General features: G+C 37.4%; 1 protein-coding gene across 3 annotated transcripts in view; it reads right to left on the bottom strand.

Moving 5' to 3' along the window:
* atrip (ATR interacting protein) overlaps positions 1 to 18,269 on the bottom strand; it is a 65,589-nt gene that overhangs the window by 44,425 nt on the left and 2,895 nt on the right. For 2 of the 3 annotated variants that reach the window (XM_073072684.1, XM_073072685.1), the window contains exons 3-4: positions 15,444 to 15,526; positions 13,786 to 13,956 (exon numbers count right to left, since the gene is read on the bottom strand). In XM_073072684.1, the coding sequence (XP_072928785.1) occupies positions 13,786 to 13,956; positions 15,444 to 15,526 (254 nt within the window). The remainder of the gene's footprint in view (positions 1 to 13,785; positions 13,957 to 15,443; positions 15,527 to 18,269) is intronic. The other variant, XM_073072686.1, reaches the window with a different exon arrangement.

Here is an 18,269-nt window from a genome sequence, read left to right as displayed (position 1 = left end):
TTTACCCATGATGGACTGGACCACATCCACTAATTTAGTAGGATTTTCTGTTCAAAGGCATTAGCGTTTCCAGGATGGGATGCAACTAGACAATATACTCTCCAACACACATCTATAGAAGTTTGTCAAAGTTTTAGATATCATGCCAAATCTTCACAAATGTTATTAAGGCTGTTTAAGGACTGGAAATCTTATTCTCGTTATTCAACAAGCTATCTGTCACATTAAGGAGAGAACAACCTATAGCAATAACTGTGCTGGTCACTCTTACCTACTGGTATTCAACATCAGCCAGAGAACTGCCTATAACACACTACATTGTGCATTCAAGAATCAAATGGAAATCTAAGATACAAAATTTCCAAAGTGTTTCACTTTACTGAAAAAAAGTCTTGGAACAGTGAATGGATGACATAAGTAAAACACACAAAATGCTGGAGGAACTCAGAAGGCCAGGCAGCATCTATCAAAACAAAGTACAGACAATGTTTCGGGCTGAGACCCTTCATCAGGACACACGAAGAGCATACGAGTCCTGATGAAGGGTCTCGGCCCAAAACGTCGACTGTACTCTTTACCATAGATGCTGCCTGGCATTAGCGGTGGACCAATCATTTCAAAGAGAGAGCGTGCTTAGCACAGATTGGGGAGAAGAGTTTAAAAAAGGAGCGTTTTTCAGGGTTCAGTCCATTTGCCGCAGACCAATTGATTCGAAGAGAGAGCTTCACACAGGTCAGGGAAAAGAGTTTTGCAGGGCTCGGCTCACTAGCGGCGGACCAATCGACTTGCGATTCATTAGCAGAAGCAAATAAAAGTAAAGGAGGGTCAAAGCAGAGCGGCCATTGTGTCAGTTTAGGAATGAGAACTTGAGGCTTTGACATGAAGGCACAGGTAAGTAGCAGGTAAGACTTTAGTAGTGGTTGAATAAAATGTCACGAGATTACAGCTAATTAAATAAAAGGATGATGCAGGATCAGGTGATGTGCTGTAGCTGCATGATGTGGGAGCTGGTGGACCCCATTGTGGTTCCTGGTGACCACACCTGCAGCAAGTGTTGGCTGCTCGAGGAACTCAGGCTCAAAGTTGATGACCTGGAATCTGAGCTTCAAACACCACGGCACATCAGGGAGGGGAGAGTTACCCGGATTCTCTGTTTCAGGAGGTAGTCACACCCATTAGGTTAGCTGCCTCAAATTCCGTCCATGGTGATATATAAGAGGGTGTGACTGCGAGTGAGGTGGGTAGTAGGATCCAAGAGACAGTGCTGGAGAAACCTCAGCCCTTGAGCTTGTCCAACAGGTCTAAGATTTTTGCTCCTGCTCCCTGTCTTGATGGCAATGGGAGCTGTAGGATGGATGAGCAACCTAACTCTGGCACTGTGGTTCAGGGAGCCAATCAAGAGGGGTAAAGAAAAGAAACGTAGTAGTAATTGGGGATAGTAGTCAGGGGAATACACAGAGTTCTCTGTCACAAGATAAGCATCCTGAAGGCTGTGTTACCTGCCTAGTACCCAGGTTTGGGACATCTTATCTTACCTGCAGAGGAATTTGTAAATGGGAGGGGAAGATCTATTTGTCGTGGTCCATGTGAGTATCAATGACATAGGTAGAATGAGGAAAGAGGTTCTACTGAAGGAAGTTGAGCAGCTAGGGACTGAATTAAAAAGCAGAACCAAACAGGGAGAAATCTCTAGATTACTACCTGAGCCATGTGCAAATGGGCATAGGATCAAGAAGATTAGAGTTAAATGTGTGGCTTAAGGATTGGTGTGGGAGAAGTGGGTTTGAATTCATGGGAAATTGCCATCAGTATTGGGGAAGGAGGGAGCTGTACCAAAGGGACAAGCTACACCTGAACCATGATGGGACCTGGATCTTAGCAAATCACATAACCAGGGCTGTGGATAGGGCTTTAAACTAAATAGTAGGGGGATGGGTTCAACAGACTGGAGAAGTATGGATAAAGTAAAAAAGAAAAGTGTGGATAAAGAAAAAAAAAGCTAAAAAAAGAGAAAAGTAAGAGTGAAGAAAAGTCAAGTGCAAAAGAGTAAAAGATTACAAGATTTTAAAAGCACAATGAGTGTAAGTTCACTTTATTTGAATACCCGTAGTATTCGCAACAAGGTCAGTGAACTTGTGGCTCAAATTAGTACAACGGAAATACGATTTAGTGGCCATTATGGAGACTTAGTTGCAGGGTGGAAAGGACTGGTAATTAAATATCCAAGGATATCCGGTAATACGGAAGGACAGACAGGAAGGTAAAGGAGGTTGACTACAGCTCTTAATTAAAGATGAGATCAGGGTGATAGTGAGAGACGTTATAAGATTTAAGGAGCAGAATGTTGAATGTCTGGGTAAAGATTAGGAATATAAAGGTGACAAAAATCACTGGTGGGAGTTGTCTATCAGGCACCGAATAATAACATTACAGTGGCACAGGCAATAAACAGGGAAATATCTGTGGCGTGTAAGAATGCAACACCAGTTAACATGGGGGATTTTAACTACCACATAGATTGGGTGAATCAAGTTGATCGAGGTAGTCTTGAGGAGGACTTCATAGAATGCATCCGTGAGTTCTCTTGGAGCACTAGATGGAGCAAGTTGTATTTTGGCTTTGCTCTGCTCATTTTTCAATTTTTTTACCACCCTTTCACCTGAACTTTGATTTTTAATCACTGAAAATGAATACCAGGGGGCAAAAGGATTCAGCCGAAGGCAAGGAAGCCGGTAATGGACGTGGAAGGAAAGAAGGAGATTCTAAACAACTTAAACAGTCTCCACTCACTTTGGAAGCTATGTCGAAGCTCCTGGATGATAAACTCGATAAAAAAATGTTCTACTTTGGAAGTATTGTTAAAGGAGATCGAAAGCAGACCGGGAGCTCTTAAGCGGGAGAGTGAAAAACAACAGTGGCAAATATCTGAACTCGATGAAGCTGGAAGACAGAGAGATCGCAGATTGGACACGCTGAAAAAGAAATTAACTTCGACTGCTCAAACACTGGAATAGTATAAACTCAAGATTATTAACCTGGAAAGTCGCAGTCGTAGACAGAACCTGCGAATAATAGGACTCTGTGAAGATGTTGAGAGTGGTGACCTTACTAAACTCTTTTCCCAAATTTTAATGGATGTGTTCAGCTCTGAAGTTCTCTCTCTATTACCCCTATACTCAATCACGCCCATCAGGCTTTAAGAGCCAAACCTCCTAAAGAGTTGAAGCCCTGACCTGTTTTACTCCGATTCCACTATGTGCAAACCAAGGAGCATTTAATTTGAACTGTCCGTCGGAAAGGGGTTATTGAACACGGAGACCTCAAGTTTCGTCTGGTTGAAGACTACAGTCCCGAGGTGATGCGAGAAAGATTGCTTTTTAAACCGGTGATGTCCAAGCTTTATCAAAGAAAGTTTCAACCAGCTCTGCTATTCCCAGGGTTGTTCTGCCTGACATATCACGTAAATGGTTTAAATCCGTGGAAGAACCTCAACAATTCCTTGAGGATCAACATTTGATCCCAGCTGTCTAATAAATTTACCGTTTCTTCGTGTCTGTATTCATTTGGTTTATAAGTTAATAATCAATTCATAGATCTAGACTTATGAAGTTTGAAGATTTTTGCCATTGTTTTGATAACACTCGTATTCTATTTCCGAGTATGGATGTTTATCATGCTTCTATGTTAAAGTTCCTTTTTTTTCCTTTGTTAATTATTTTCAATTGTTCGTTTTTGAAAATAATTAAGAATTTGATTTGGTGATTGACTGTTTCTTTTCCCTGAAATATTAATAAGATTGTATTCTGTTTTATTTTTCAAGAACTCATCTTTCAAAATGTTTTGCAAACGGCTGATCTTTATTTTAACACTTGTTTGGTGTTGTTTATAGCATTCCCTTCTCAATGTTTTGACTATGGATGGAAATTCGTATTTTTCTCAATTTTTTCATGTCTGTATTCAGTTTATAAATTAATAACCAGTTTATAGATTTGGACTGTTAAAGTTTGAAGTTTTTTGCCCTTGGTTTGATAATACTCGTACTTTGCTTTGGAGTATAGATGTGTGTCATGTTTCTATGTTAAAGTTCTTTTTGTCTTTATTAACTTATTCAACTTATTTTCAATTGTTCATTTTTAAAAATAATCAAGAATCTGATGTGGTGATTGATTTTTTTCCCCTGAAATATTAATAAGATTGTATTCTGTTTTACTTTTCAAGATCTCGCTTTTCAAAATGATTTGCAATAACAGCATTCCTCTTTCAATGACGATGGGTGGTATTTTGCATTTTTTTTTCCAATTTTGGAGATTTACCTTCAAGAAAGTGGGAGTAAGGGAGTTTCTAGTTAACTTTCTGGCTGTCTATTGGCCAGTTTTCAGGCTTTTGTGGGCAGGGTGTGGGGCTATTCTTAGTTTAGTTTTTTTCATCTGGGCTGAACTGAAATTACAAATATGTCTGATTTGTCATAACTTCCAGTTCCCCTTTAAACCTTTTCCCCTCTTCCTCATTCATAAGTTTCCTATGCAGGAGGGTTAACCCTTTACATACCATATGGTTTCTTCAAATAAAATGGGTAACATTACTAACCCTGTCTCATAGAATTCGAATGGTTTGAACCATCTGATTAAATGGAAGAAGTTTTTCATAGATTGAATGCTCAGATTATCTTTGGCCGGGAAACTCATCTGAGGAAGGAGAATAATCTGCGTTTTTTAAGGTTTTGGAAAGGCCAACAATTTCACTCTAATTCACAGGCGTAACTATGAAAGGTGTATCTATTTTTATAGACTCCTCAATTTCATTTGTTCACTATGAAACAATCTCAGACCTGAATGGTAGATTTCTATTAATTAATGGTTTACTTTATAACCAAAAAGTTGTTATGGTTAATATCTATGCACCAAATGCCGACTAGCCTGAATTCTTTAAACATCTATTTGCATCTCTTCCTAACTTAAATGAATATATGTTGATAATGGGTGGAGATTTTAACTGTTGCCTGAATCCCTTGACGGACAGGTCTGCGTCCAATCAGGTACCACCAAACAAATCTGCTATTCTTATTAGTTCCTTTTTAGTTGACTCTGGAATTTTAGAGTTTGGAGGTTTTTACATCCTAACAATAAAGGGAGTTCTTTTCTCATGTATATTATAATTACTCTAGAATTGATTACTTCTTTCATCGACTCTTGATTAGTTCCATCTGTTACTGCCTGTGAGTATGATGCAATTGCCATTTCCGATCATACGCCCTTGAAACTATCAAATTAACTGATGTAACTTTTAGTGCTAAACAATGGTGGTTCAATTCTACTCTACTTCAGGACTTAAACTTTGTTAACTTTATTAAAGAACAGATTGCCTTTTTCTTTTCAACTAACTTTATTGAAGAAATTTCCAGTGGGATATTATGGAATACTTTTGAAGTATACATCTGTGGCCAAATTATTTCAAATTCTGCTGCATTGAAAAACTGAATTAATAATGAAATAGGTATATTGATTCATAAGATTAAAGAAATTGATAAAAATTATTCTGCTGCTCTTAATCTGAAGCTTTATAAGAGAGTTGAACTTCAGATGCAACACAGTCTGTTATTAACATCCCCGAATGAAAATCAATTACTTAAAACTTGAGCCAATTTTATATACATATTGATAAATCGGGTAAATTATTGGCTAACCAACTGAAAATTGCTTCAGCTAAATGTCAGATTATTAAAGTTCGTAAACGGGATGATAGTTTGACAGTTGACCATGACAAAATTAATAAAGCTTTTCAAGAATTCTATACCTCTCTATAACAATCAGAATTTCCTGATGATTCTACCATAATGCAAGAATTTTTAAGGAAATTGAATATTCCGAAATTACCACTTAATGAACGTTTAGCATTAGACGCACCCATCATGGAAGAAATAGAGAAAACAATTTCTTTGATGAATTCTGGTAAAGCACCTGGTTTGGATGAGTATACAGTAGAATTTTTAAAATCTTTTTCAAATCCACTTTCTCCTTGGTTATGTAGAATCTTTAAGGATGCCTTATTTGTAGGTAAATTACCACAATCCTTTTATGAAGCATCTATTTCTTTAATTCCTAAAAAAGATAAAGATCCCACTGAATGTGCATCATATAGACCTATATCCTTGTTGAATATGGACTCCAAAATCTTTTCCAAAATATTGGCAATTTGATTGGAAAATGTATTGCCACAAATTGCCTGATGACCAGACTGGATTTATTAAAAATCATTATTCTTATTTTAATGTTAGGAAGTTAATGAATATTGTATATACTTCTTCATCTAAAACTCCAGAATGTGTTATTTTGCTTGAGGCCGAGAAGGCGTTTGATAGAGTTGAATGGGAATATTTATTTAACACGCTTGACGAATTTAATTTTAGCCCAAAGTTTATATCTTGGATTAAATTGATATAGCATACACCTTTGGCTTCTGTACTTACCAATAATCAGAGATTGCCCCTTTTTCGAGGTAATAGACAGGACTGTCCTTTAAGTCCCTTACTATTTGATATTACCTTGGAGCCCTTGGCAGTCGCTCTTCGTGATTCACCCAATATATTTGGCATTATTTGTGGGAATGAGATACATAAGGTATCACTATATGCAGATGACCTGTTACTATATATCTCTATCCCAGAGAAATCCATCCCTACAATAATATCAGTTTAGTACTTTTTCTGGTTATAAATTGAATCTTAATAAGAGTGAGCTTTTCCCATTAAATATGCAAGTTCCAATCTATAGACAATCACCATTCAGACTGGTTACTGATAACTTATTTGGGTGTTAAAATTACTAAGAAGCATAAGGATCTATTTAAAGTTAACTTTTTACCCTTAATTGATCATGTTAAACAACTGCTTACTAAATGGTCCCCATTGTCCTAATCATTGATTGGTAGAATTAAAACTATTAAGATAATTATTTTACCTTAACTTCTGTATCTATTTCAGGCGGTACCAATTTTCATTTCTAAATCCTTTTTTGATATTATTGATTCTAAAATTTCTTCATATATATGGCAGAATAAAAATCCTAGGTTAAGTAAGAAATATATACAGAAATCAAAAAAGGATGGCGGTTTGCCAATGCCGAACTTAAGATTCTATTATTGGGCAATTAATATTCAATATTTGATGTTCTGGACACAAGATCTGGATGAAATTCATTGTCCATGATGGGTGAACCTCAAGCACGAGTCTGTACAGGGGTTTTCATTGGCTTCTATCTTAGGGGCTTTGCTTCCCTTTGCACTTACTAAACTGAATAAACAAATGACTAATCCAATAACTAAACATACAATACAAATATGGTTTCAATTTCGTAAATTTTTTGGATTGAATAAATTTATCCTATCAAGTCATATCTAATTTTTTCTTCCAACCATCCAGAACTGATCTTTTATGGAAAATGAAGGGAATAACATGTTTTTGTGACTTATTCATGGATAACTGTCTCATGTCTTTTGAACAGTTGTCTAATAAATATAATTTGCCTAGATCACATTTTTTTCAGATATTTACAGATTAGAAACTTATTGAATATTATTTTACCTACTTTCTGATATCACATCAAACTGAAATTACAGAAAAAATTAAACCCCTTATCAGAAGACTTTAATAGAAATTATTTATGATCTGATTACAAAAATACATCTAGGTACATCTGATAAAATTAAGAATGAATGGGAAAGAGAACTTCAGTTATCCTTACTATAGAGAAATGGGAGAAAATTCTCCAACTAGTTATTAAAAGCAAGAGGATAGTGAGGGATAAAATTGGTCCCTTAGAGAATCAGGGTGGTCAGCTATGTGTGGAGCCGAGGGAGATGGGAGAGATTTTGAATGATTTCTTCTCTTCGGTATTCACTAAGGAGAAGGATATTGAATGGTGTAAGGTGTGGGAAACAAGTAAGGAAGTTATGGAACCTATGACAATTAAAGAGGTGGAAGTACTGGCGCTTTTAAGAAATTTAAAAGTGGATAAATCTCCGGGTCCTGACAGGATATTCCCCAGGACCTTGAGGGAAGTTTGTGTAGAGATAGCAGGAGCTCTGACGGAGATCTTTCAGATGTCATTAGAAACAGGGATTGTGCCGGAGGATTGGCGTATTGCTCATGTGGTTCCATTGTTTAAAAAGGGTTCTAGAAGTAAGCCTGGCAATTATAGACCTGTCAGTTTGACATCAGTGGTGGGTAAATTAATGGAAAGTATTCTTAGAGATAGTATTTATAATTATCTGGATAGACAGGATCTGATTAGGAGTAGCCAGCATGGATTTGTGCGTGGAAGGTCATGTTTGACAAACCTTATTGAATTTTTTGAAGTAGTTACGAGGAATGTTGACGAGGGTAAGGCAGTGGATGTAGTCTATATGGACATCAGCAAGGCCTTTGACAAACTTCCACATGGAAGGTTAGTTAAGAAGGTTCAGTCGTTAGGTATTAATGCTGGAGTAATAAAATGGATTCAACAGTGGCTAGATGGGAGATGCCAGACAGTAGTGGTGGATAATTGTTTATCGGGATGGAGGCCGGTGACTAGCAGGGTGCCTCAGGGATCTGTTTTGGGCCCAATGTTGTTTGTAATATACATAAATGATCTGGATGATGGGGTGGTAAATTGGATTAGTAAGTATGCTGATGATACTAAGGTAGGAGATGTTGTGGATAATGAGGTGGGTTTTCAAAGCTTGCAGGGAGATTTATGCCGGTTAGAAGAATGGGCTGAACGTTGGCAGATGGAGTTTAATGCTGAGAAGTGTGAGGTTCTACATTTTGGCAGGAATAATCCAAATAGAACATACAGGGTAAATGGTAGGGCATTGAGGAATGCAGTGGAACAGAGAGATCTAGGAATAACAGTGCATAGTTCCCTGAAGGTGGAGTCTCATGTAGATAGGGTGGTGAAGAAGGCTTTTGGAACGTTGGCCTTTATAAATCAGAGCATTGAGTACAAAAGTTGGGATGTAATGTTAAAATTGTACAAGGCATTGGTAAGGCCAAATTTGGAATATTGTGTACAGTTCTGGTCACCGAATTATAGGAAAGATATCAATAAATTAGAGAGAGTGCAGAGACGATTTACTAGGATGTTACCTGGGTTTCAGCACTTAAGTTACAGAGAAAGGTTGAACAAGTTAGGTCTCTATTCATTGGAGCGTAGAAGGTTGAGGGGGGATTTGATCAAGGTATTTAAAATGTTGAGAGGGATAGATAGAGTTGACGTGAATAGGCTGTTTCCATTGAGAGTAGGGGAGATTCAAACGAGAGGACATGATTTGAGAGTTAGGGGGCAAAAGTTTAAGGGAAACACGAGGGGGTATTTCTTTACTCAGAGAGTGATAGCTGTGTGGAATGAACTTCCTGTAGAAGTAGTAGAGGCCAGTTCAGTTGTGTCATTTAAGGTAAAATTGGATAGGTATATGGACAGGAAAGGAGTGGAGGGTTATGGGCTGAGTGCGGGTAGGTGGGACTAGGTGAGATTAAGAGTTCGGCACGGACTAGGAGGGCCGGAATGGCCTGTTTCCGTGCTGTGATTGTTATATGTTATATAGTTAACACTTCTTCAATGTACGTTAGACACGCTTTGATACAATTTAAGGTGGTTCATAGGGCCCATGTGTCGAAGGATAAGTTAGCTCGTTTTTATTGCCATATAAATCCTGTCTCCTTCCTTTCTTCATAAATTGATAAGAGAATTATACATTCTATATCAAATTTATACTTTGTAGATTAACGCTATGTGTGATTCTGATATTGTTTATTTTACCTTCTGTATGTACTGTTATTGACATATATACCAGTGATATTCTCCTCGTTTGTATACACACTTTTTTTAAATCAATAAAAAGATTGAAAAAAGAAAGAAATCCTGTCTGTGACAGATGTAAGTCTGAGGTAGCTTCCTCGACACATATGTTCTGGTCTTGCCCTCTTTTGGAAAAATATTGGAAAAATATTTTTGATATTATTTCAGCAGTTTTGTGTATTGATTTACAACCTCATCCTATTACTGTAATTTTTGGATTACCAGTGATGGACTCTAGTCAATTATCCCCTTCAGCTTGCCGTTTGATTGCATTTGTTATATTAATGGCCAGAAGATCCATTTTATTTAAATGGAAAGATTCTAATCCCTTACTACATTTCAATGGTTTTCGCAAACTATAACATGTTTAAACTTGGAAAAAATTAGGAGTGGCACTATAAATTTTAAGAAACTTGGAGGCAATTTATTCAACATTTTCATATGATATAAGTTGACCTTTTCCGAATCCTTCTCAACAACTTTTTGTTCGTGTATAGAGGAGCGGAGTTAATGACAAATAGTGACTTTAACCGATGAAACATGGCAGCCCAGCTTTTGTTTTGTTGTTATTTTGTTTTTTTTAGTTTAGGGGGACTTTTTAAAAATCTTTTTCATGTTTAGTTACTAAGAGATTGGGAGGCTTAGATTACACGTTACTTGGAGTCTGTTTCTGTATACATTAACCGTTATTAATGTAATCCCGATCTCTTTGTATCATTATCATTGTCATGTTTATCTACTCGAAACTCAATAAAAAAGATTGATAAAGGAAAGAATACATCTGTGATGGCTTTCTTGAACAGCATATTACTGAATCTACAAGGGAGCATGCTATCTTAGATCTGGTCCTGTACAATGGGATAGGTAAAATTTGTGATCCTGTAATTAGGGATCCTCTTGGAAAGAGTGGAAAGAAGACTTTCAAAGAGATTTTTCACAGTGGTCAACAAAAATATATTCCAATTAAAAGCAAGGACAGTAAGGGTGGGGAGAACTAGCCTTGGATAACTAAGGAAGTAAAAGAAGGCATCAAACTAAAAGCTTGTGCATACAAATTTGTCAAGAGTGGTGGGAAACTGGAAGATTGAGAAAACTTTAAAAAGCAACAAAGTACCATGAAAAAGGGAAGCTAGGTTATGAAAATAAACTGGTACAAAATATAAAAACTGATAGAAGTTTATATAATTATATAAAATGGAAAAGGGTGGCTAAAGGGAATGTAGGTCCCTTAAAGGAAGAGAAGGGGGAATTGATATTGGGTAATGAGGAAATGGTCAAAGCTTTGACTGACTATTTTGTGTTGGTCTTCATGGTGGAGGATACATCTAACATGTCAAAGAGAGTTGTTATGGATGCAATGGGAGGTAAGGACCTCAATACAATAGCTCTCACTAAAGAGGTAGCAATGAGCAAACTTGGGGGCCTGAAGATAGACAAGTCCCCTGGTCCTGATGGAATGCATCCCAGGATACTGAAAGAAAGGGCAGAGGTTATAATAGAGGCTTTGGTAATGATTTACCAAAATTTCTGGACTCTGGGCAAGTCCTGGCAGACTGGAAGATGGTGGATGTCACGCCAACTGTTCAAAAAAAAAGGATGTAGGCAAAAGACAGGTAACTACAGGCCAGTTAGTTTAACATCTGTAGTTGGGAAAACGCTTGAAGCTATCATTAAAGAAGAAATAGCAAGGCATCTAGAAAAATGGATCTATCAGACAGATGCAGCACGGATTCAACAAAGGCAGGTCCTGTTTGACAGACTTACTGGAGTTCTTTGAGGATATAATGAGCACAATGGATAGAGGGGAACAGTGATGTTATTTACTTGGATTTCCAGAAGACATTTGATCAGGTGCCACATAAAAAGATTTATCCATAAGGATGCAGAGTTGGGGGTGATATATTAGCATGGATAGAGGATTGGTTAACTAACAGAAAGCAGAGTGTTACTCTGGTTGGCAATCAGTGGTGAACAGTGTGCCACAAGGGTCGGTACTGGGCCCACAACTGTTCACAATACACATTAACGATCTGGAAGAGGGGACTGAATGTAGTGTAACTAAGTTTGCTGATGCCCCTAAATTAAGTGGAAAAGCAAATTGTATAGAAGATACAGAAAGACTGCAGAGAGAGATATAGAGAGGTTTAGTGAGTGGGCAAGGGTCTGGCAGATGGAGTACAATATTGGTAAATGCGAGGTCATCCACTTTGGAAGGAAAAATGAAATATCAGATTATTATTTAAATGGCAAAAGATTGCAGCATGCTGCTGTACATAAGGACTTGAGAGTGCTTGTGCATGAATCACAAAAGGTTAGTTTGCAGGTGCAGCAGACCTTCATTGCTAGAGGGATTGAATTTAAGAGCAGGGAGGTTATGCTGCAGCTGTACAGGGTACTGGTGAGGCTGCACCTGGAGTATTACCGTAGATTCCGGATTTTAAGCCGCTACTTTTTTCCCACATTTTGAACAGCTTTGAACTTTGCGGCCAATAATCCGGAGCGGCTAATGCATTTTTTTTTTCATGCCGCCTCGTAAACATTTTGCCTCGTAACAGTAGACCAATAAAATTGATGAGTAGTTCACAGAGGTCCAATGAAATTGTACGATAAATCAAGCGCACTTTCACAATTAAATTATTGTAAATCAGTCATTTGTACTCACCCTCATCAACATGGAAAACACTCGAAGCATTGTGCTACCTACCCTCTTAGTTTAAACTATATTTGTTTTCTGTACTACATCGCGGGATGCTATGACGACACACCCGGTTTCGCGGCGTCTTGTGGGAAAATGCCGTTTGCGATGAAACGGAAAGGAGGGGGTCGAGCGGCGGAGCGGCTTTGGATCCGAGCGAAATCTGCTTTTAAATGCCGTTTGCGATGAAACGGAAAGGAGGGGGGAGCGGATTCCGCGAGCGGCTTTGGATCCGAGCGAACTCTGCTTTTAAGTTAAAGGTATCAATAACTTTTCCTGGTAGGCTGCAGTATATATATTTTTTACCAGTCGTTAGGAGATATTGGAATGTTGTTCAGTAAAGAAGTATACGCAACGTATATTTAAAAGTAGCCGCGTACGGGCACGGTTCGAAAAAAAGCATTTGCAATATGTATTTGTTTTTGTTACCATATGGATTTAATTAAAAGTTAAAAAAAATCCTCACGTGTAATATCTTTCTGTGTAAATATCTCATATTACAACGTGGGACACCTGCGGCCTAAAATCCGGTGCGGCCTTTACATTTAAAAAAATGATTTTATTTCTAAAATTAGTGCCAGCGGCTAAAAATCAGGTGCGCTCTGTAGTCCGGAATCTACGGTACTTACTTGAAGAAATATATACTGGCTTTGGAGGCAGTGCAGAGGAGGTTCATCAGGGTTTTTTCTGAGATGAGGCGGGTAGGCTATGAGGAGAGATTGAGTCGCCTATGACTGTACTCACTGGAATTCAGAAGAATGAGAGATCTTATAAAAACATATAAAATTATGAAAGGGCTAAGATAGAGGCAGGAGTTGTTTCGACTGGGAGATGAGAACTAGGTACATAGCCTCAACATCTGGGGGAGTAGACTTAGGACAGAGATGAGGAGGAGCTGCTTTTCCCAGAGAGTGGTAAATCTGTGGAATTCTCTGCCCAATGAAGCAGTGGTGGCTACCTCAGTAAATATATTTAAGACAAGACTGGATAGAAGGGGAAATTGAGGGTTATGGGGGGGGAAGACAGGTAGATGGAGATGAGTCCATGGCCAGATCACGGCCATGATCTTATTGAATGACAGAGCAGGCTCGACAGGCCAGATGGCCGACTCCTGCTCCTATTTCTTATGTTCTTACTTTTCTATCAGAAATTAGAGTATACGCGAGAAAAAAATTTCAGCTTTGTTGAGAAGTACAAGTTAAACAAGTTTAAATAGGATTTGCATCTTGTTCCATGGTCTTGTATGTCTCATACCTTTTTGGACAAGTCCTTTTCTTTTTGACTTTGTGCTTCATTTTTCTCCTTCTCACTGAGTAAATACTGGCTTTTCTGTTGATCAAGCTCAGATTCTACACGCCGTAAACAATCTCGCAGAATTTTGATTTCACCATTTTTAATCTGTAGTTCTTCACATGTTTCATTAAACTGCATGAATAAAACATATTTAATTTGCAGCAACAAAAAATCATTAAACATTCATTAAGCATGCAAAAGTGAGGACAGAAAAAGAACTTAAACCTGATGCAAATCCAAATGTAAAAGCTGAAAGACTAAATGAAGTATTAACTCCAACTTGGTTACATACAAGCTTACAAGACTTTTCCAGTTGAAGAATATTAGGGTTAATATTAAATGCATAAAGAATGAACAAATATAGATGATACTGATGTCAGTATACAATTTCTTAAGATTAATATACAATGCCACAATTTAACTGTGAATGATAAAGAAGTCCACAAGAACTATCAGGCCTAAGAATCGCCATAAAAACTTGACAATGATATCAGCTTGGGTAGAATTCAGCACCTCGTCAAACAAAAAACTAATTGTCTCTGAGAAAGGCAGAGTAGAATTCACTATGTAAAAATATGATCAAAACAAAGCATCCTAACATTGAGAGTCTGTCATGAGTCCGGTGCAATTGGAAAACACGCATTTCCGAAATTTGGTTTGTTGTTCACCTTCAATAATTAACTGCTAAACTCTGTGATTACAATGAAGTTCAGGAAGAAGCAAGATTCAAGTCCTATGGACAAGCCCACAATCACTTAATAAAGAAAATTTAGCACAGCTGAATACAAAAACAGGATCGCCAATATAATTAAGCATATTTTGCAACATTTCTCACAAAATGAACAAAAATTTGAACTATTAAGACTTTCCTTTTGTTGTTCTTAATATTGATGAAAACCTCTAGGTCCATTTTTGAAATCCAAGACAAACTGACAACAGCTTTTTTGTTATAATTATAATGATACGTTTCTGATTTTTTGTCCACAGCCAAAATTAAAAATTGCACATAGAGGAGTGGGAAGTTAAGCTTTGTTAATAAAGGGATCATGACGAACTAAAAATGTTCTAAAATTGTCCCCAGTCTGCAGGGTAAAAAAAATGCAGTTGAAAACAACGAAAGTACTATAAAATGAAATCCTCAGGCTGCAAAGTAGATTTACAATTCAGATAACAAATCTACAAAAGTGTACAAAGTTTCACTGAATTTTAAAACTGAAGAACATCTGGTCTGCCTTTTTGCAGATGACGTCAATTGCTTTGATAAAATCTTGAGATCATAAATGACTATGCAAATTTGTAGTCTGAATTTGAAACAAGTACATAGAGATGCTACACAAACCACAAAATATATTTGACATTCTGGCAGGTTAGCTCTGCCATAGTCAACACAAATGCAAGTCAAGATTGAACAAACTGTCAGCTCCTTAACAAAATAAACATAAACAGGAACCATTCAATCCTCAGCACTTGGTTCTTGATAACAGATCCATTAAGATAAAGGTAGTCAACAAGCAAATGGCATGCAAAGACCAGATACTAACTGTAGTATTTGTCTTCACACTATTTGCCAACTTAATTCACTAAAAACCATATTCACAGAAAAGCTCAAAGCACATCACCTGCTTCCTCAGTTTGCTGTGTTGTTCCTGAAGAACTTCAAAGCCAAATGAATTAGCATTTTTACACTGAATTAGACCATTCTCTACAAAAAAGGAATAAAGTAATTTGATAAATAAACTGGAACTTGCAAAGATATTCACACTCAACCTGTACAAACACCAGGTGCACATTTATAATATCTTCCTATCTTTCTCTCATAACATCTTTCATAGAATGCAAAAGAAAATCTTTATTCATCCTTTTCTAGACCATGACTGCCTCTCATTTTTGTCCCACTATTTCTTCTGCATTTCACTTTCCATTATTCTTTTACACTATCTTACCACTTAAATGTTTTTTCCTATTCTTTTCTGAACTATATATTTTTTATTCTTTATTGCATGCATTTTATTTCAGTATCTTCCTTCTTGAAAATCATTCATTCCCTATTTTATCCCAAAAAATTATCTCATTTGACACATCCCCGTCTCTATATTTATTAACTGTATATCACTTTCTCTCCAATTCTTCCTCCCATGTTCTCTGAAAGTGAACTAAAAAGAACCCATCAAACACATCTTCTGCTGCTCACTGCTTTTCTTTAACTCCCTGAGCTAATTTACCATTTCACAATCTGCCTTATAAAGGCTGTAATTTTTTTTTGTATCAGAAAAATTAAGTGTGCTAGGTATTTTTCTCATTTATGCAAATAACAAAGACAGAATCATGAAATATTAATCCATAGATACTAATAGTGACATGTACAACCTGCAGATTGTAAGTTCATCACAGAAAAGTAGCCCCAATTATAAATAGATAAATTATGGATGATCCACTTCAAAAATATTAAAACTCTGAATAAAAATGTTATAATAAAAATGGAATATGATTATTTGACCACTGTGAAAAAGATCTCTAAATGACAACCATCTACAGTTCTCCGTCATTTATAGATAATGGCTGTACTTGCTATACTTGCCTATTCAACTTCAATGGATTGGGAATTGTTCAATCAGTTTTCAGCTATCTTGCTCAATCACCATCAGCACAATCTACTTTCCAGATCTCATTATACACCTAGTTGTTATTTCTGGTGTACAATCTTACTCATTGTTGTTCTCTTTCAACTCTTTTGTTGCAAACTTCATTCATAACTTATTATACGTTACCTCACGTACTTGACTGAATTAATTTCACAATCATGAACCTCAAGGAGATCCTTATCTACTACCAGAACCTAAGTAAAATTATACATTTAGTTGGGGTACTGATGCCACAAAAATTGACCTCAGCAGCTGGAAGGAGAAAGAACACACTAGTGTATCTAAGATTTCCAATGGTTACAGAATCAATTCCACTCATTGTACTACTACAATTACTGATGTACCATGATTAAAAATTGTGCTTTCTTGTCAGTGGTCCCCAAATAATACTAGCAGAATGGCGGAGCCTCAACACAATCATTGATTCTTGTCATGTCTGCCTTGGGACTGCGAGAGCAAATCCCTGCATCAAGCAGAACAACAGCACAACTATAAAGCTATTGCATCACATTTCTATCAATCCAGGTATGACCCTGAACTCCTGCGCTGCTGAAGTGGCGTTTGCATGTTTTCCTAGTTTATTTCTACATCCAAAAAGCACACAGATGGAATACAGTCAGGGAAATGTATGGCCTGGCACATAGTATTTTCTAAATGGGGAGTAAATTCTGAAATTGAAGGTGCAAAGGGAGTCTTAGCGCAGGATCCCCTAAAGGTTAACTACCAACTCACCTGCAAACAAGGAGGGCAAATGCAATGTTCGCATTCCTTTCGAGAGGATTAGAATATAAAAACAAGGATGTAAAGCTGAGGCTTTATGAGGCATTGGTCAGACGACATTTGGAGAATTGTGAGCAATTTCGGGCACTGGTATTTGGGATGGTCCGGACGTTTAACAGAATGATATCAGAAGTGAAAGGGTTAAGGTATGAGGTGTGTTTGATAGCTCTGGGTCTGTATTTGCTGGAGGCAGAAGAATGGGGGTGGGGGATCTCACTGACACCTTGCAAATACAGGATAGAGTGGAAGAGAATTCCAGTTGTGGGAGACACTACAGCCTCATAATACAAGTACAGAGATGAAAAAGAATTTCTTTAGTCAGAGGGTGGTGAATTTGTGGAATTGATTGCCACAAACAGTTAAAAAATGCAAAGTCATTGAGCATACTTAATGTAGAAATTGATAGGTCATTGATTTATAAGAGCATCAAAGAATACAGGCAGAAGGCAGGAGAATGAGGTTTAAAGCAGAAATAAAGTCAAGTGAAGTCAACTTTTATTGTCATTTTGACCATAACTGCTGGTACAGTGCATAGTAAAAATGAGACAATGTTTTTCAGGACCATGGTGTTACATGACACAGTACAAAAACTAGACTGAACTACATAATAAAAAAAAAACAGAGAAAGCTACACTAGACTACAGACCTACACTGGACTGCATAAAGTGCACTAAAACAGTGCAGGCATTACAATAAATAATAAACAGGACAGTAGGGCAAGGTGTCAGTCCAGGCTTCAGGTATTGAGGAGTCTGATAGCTTGGGGGAAGAAACTGTTACATAGTCTGGTCGTGAGAGCCCGAATGCTTCAGAGCCTTTTCCCAGACGGCAGGAGGGAGAAGAAATTGTATGAGGGGTGCATGGTGTTCTTCATAATGCTGTTTCCTTTGCGGATGAAGCATGTAGTGTAAATGTCCATGATGGCAGGAAGAGAGACCCCGATGATCTTCTCAGCTGCCATCACTATCCGCTGCAGGGTCTTGCGATCCGAGATGGTGCAATTTCCGAACCAGGCAGTGATGC

This window comes from Hemitrygon akajei, chromosome 19, assembly GCF_048418815.1.
Source record: "Hemitrygon akajei chromosome 19, sHemAka1.3, whole genome shotgun sequence".
In the NCBI taxonomy this organism is placed as follows: domain Eukaryota; kingdom Metazoa; phylum Chordata; class Chondrichthyes; order Myliobatiformes; family Dasyatidae; genus Hemitrygon; species Hemitrygon akajei.
The sequence above is the reverse complement of the archived record's forward strand: the minus strand, read 5'-3'. Positions and strand labels throughout refer to the sequence as shown.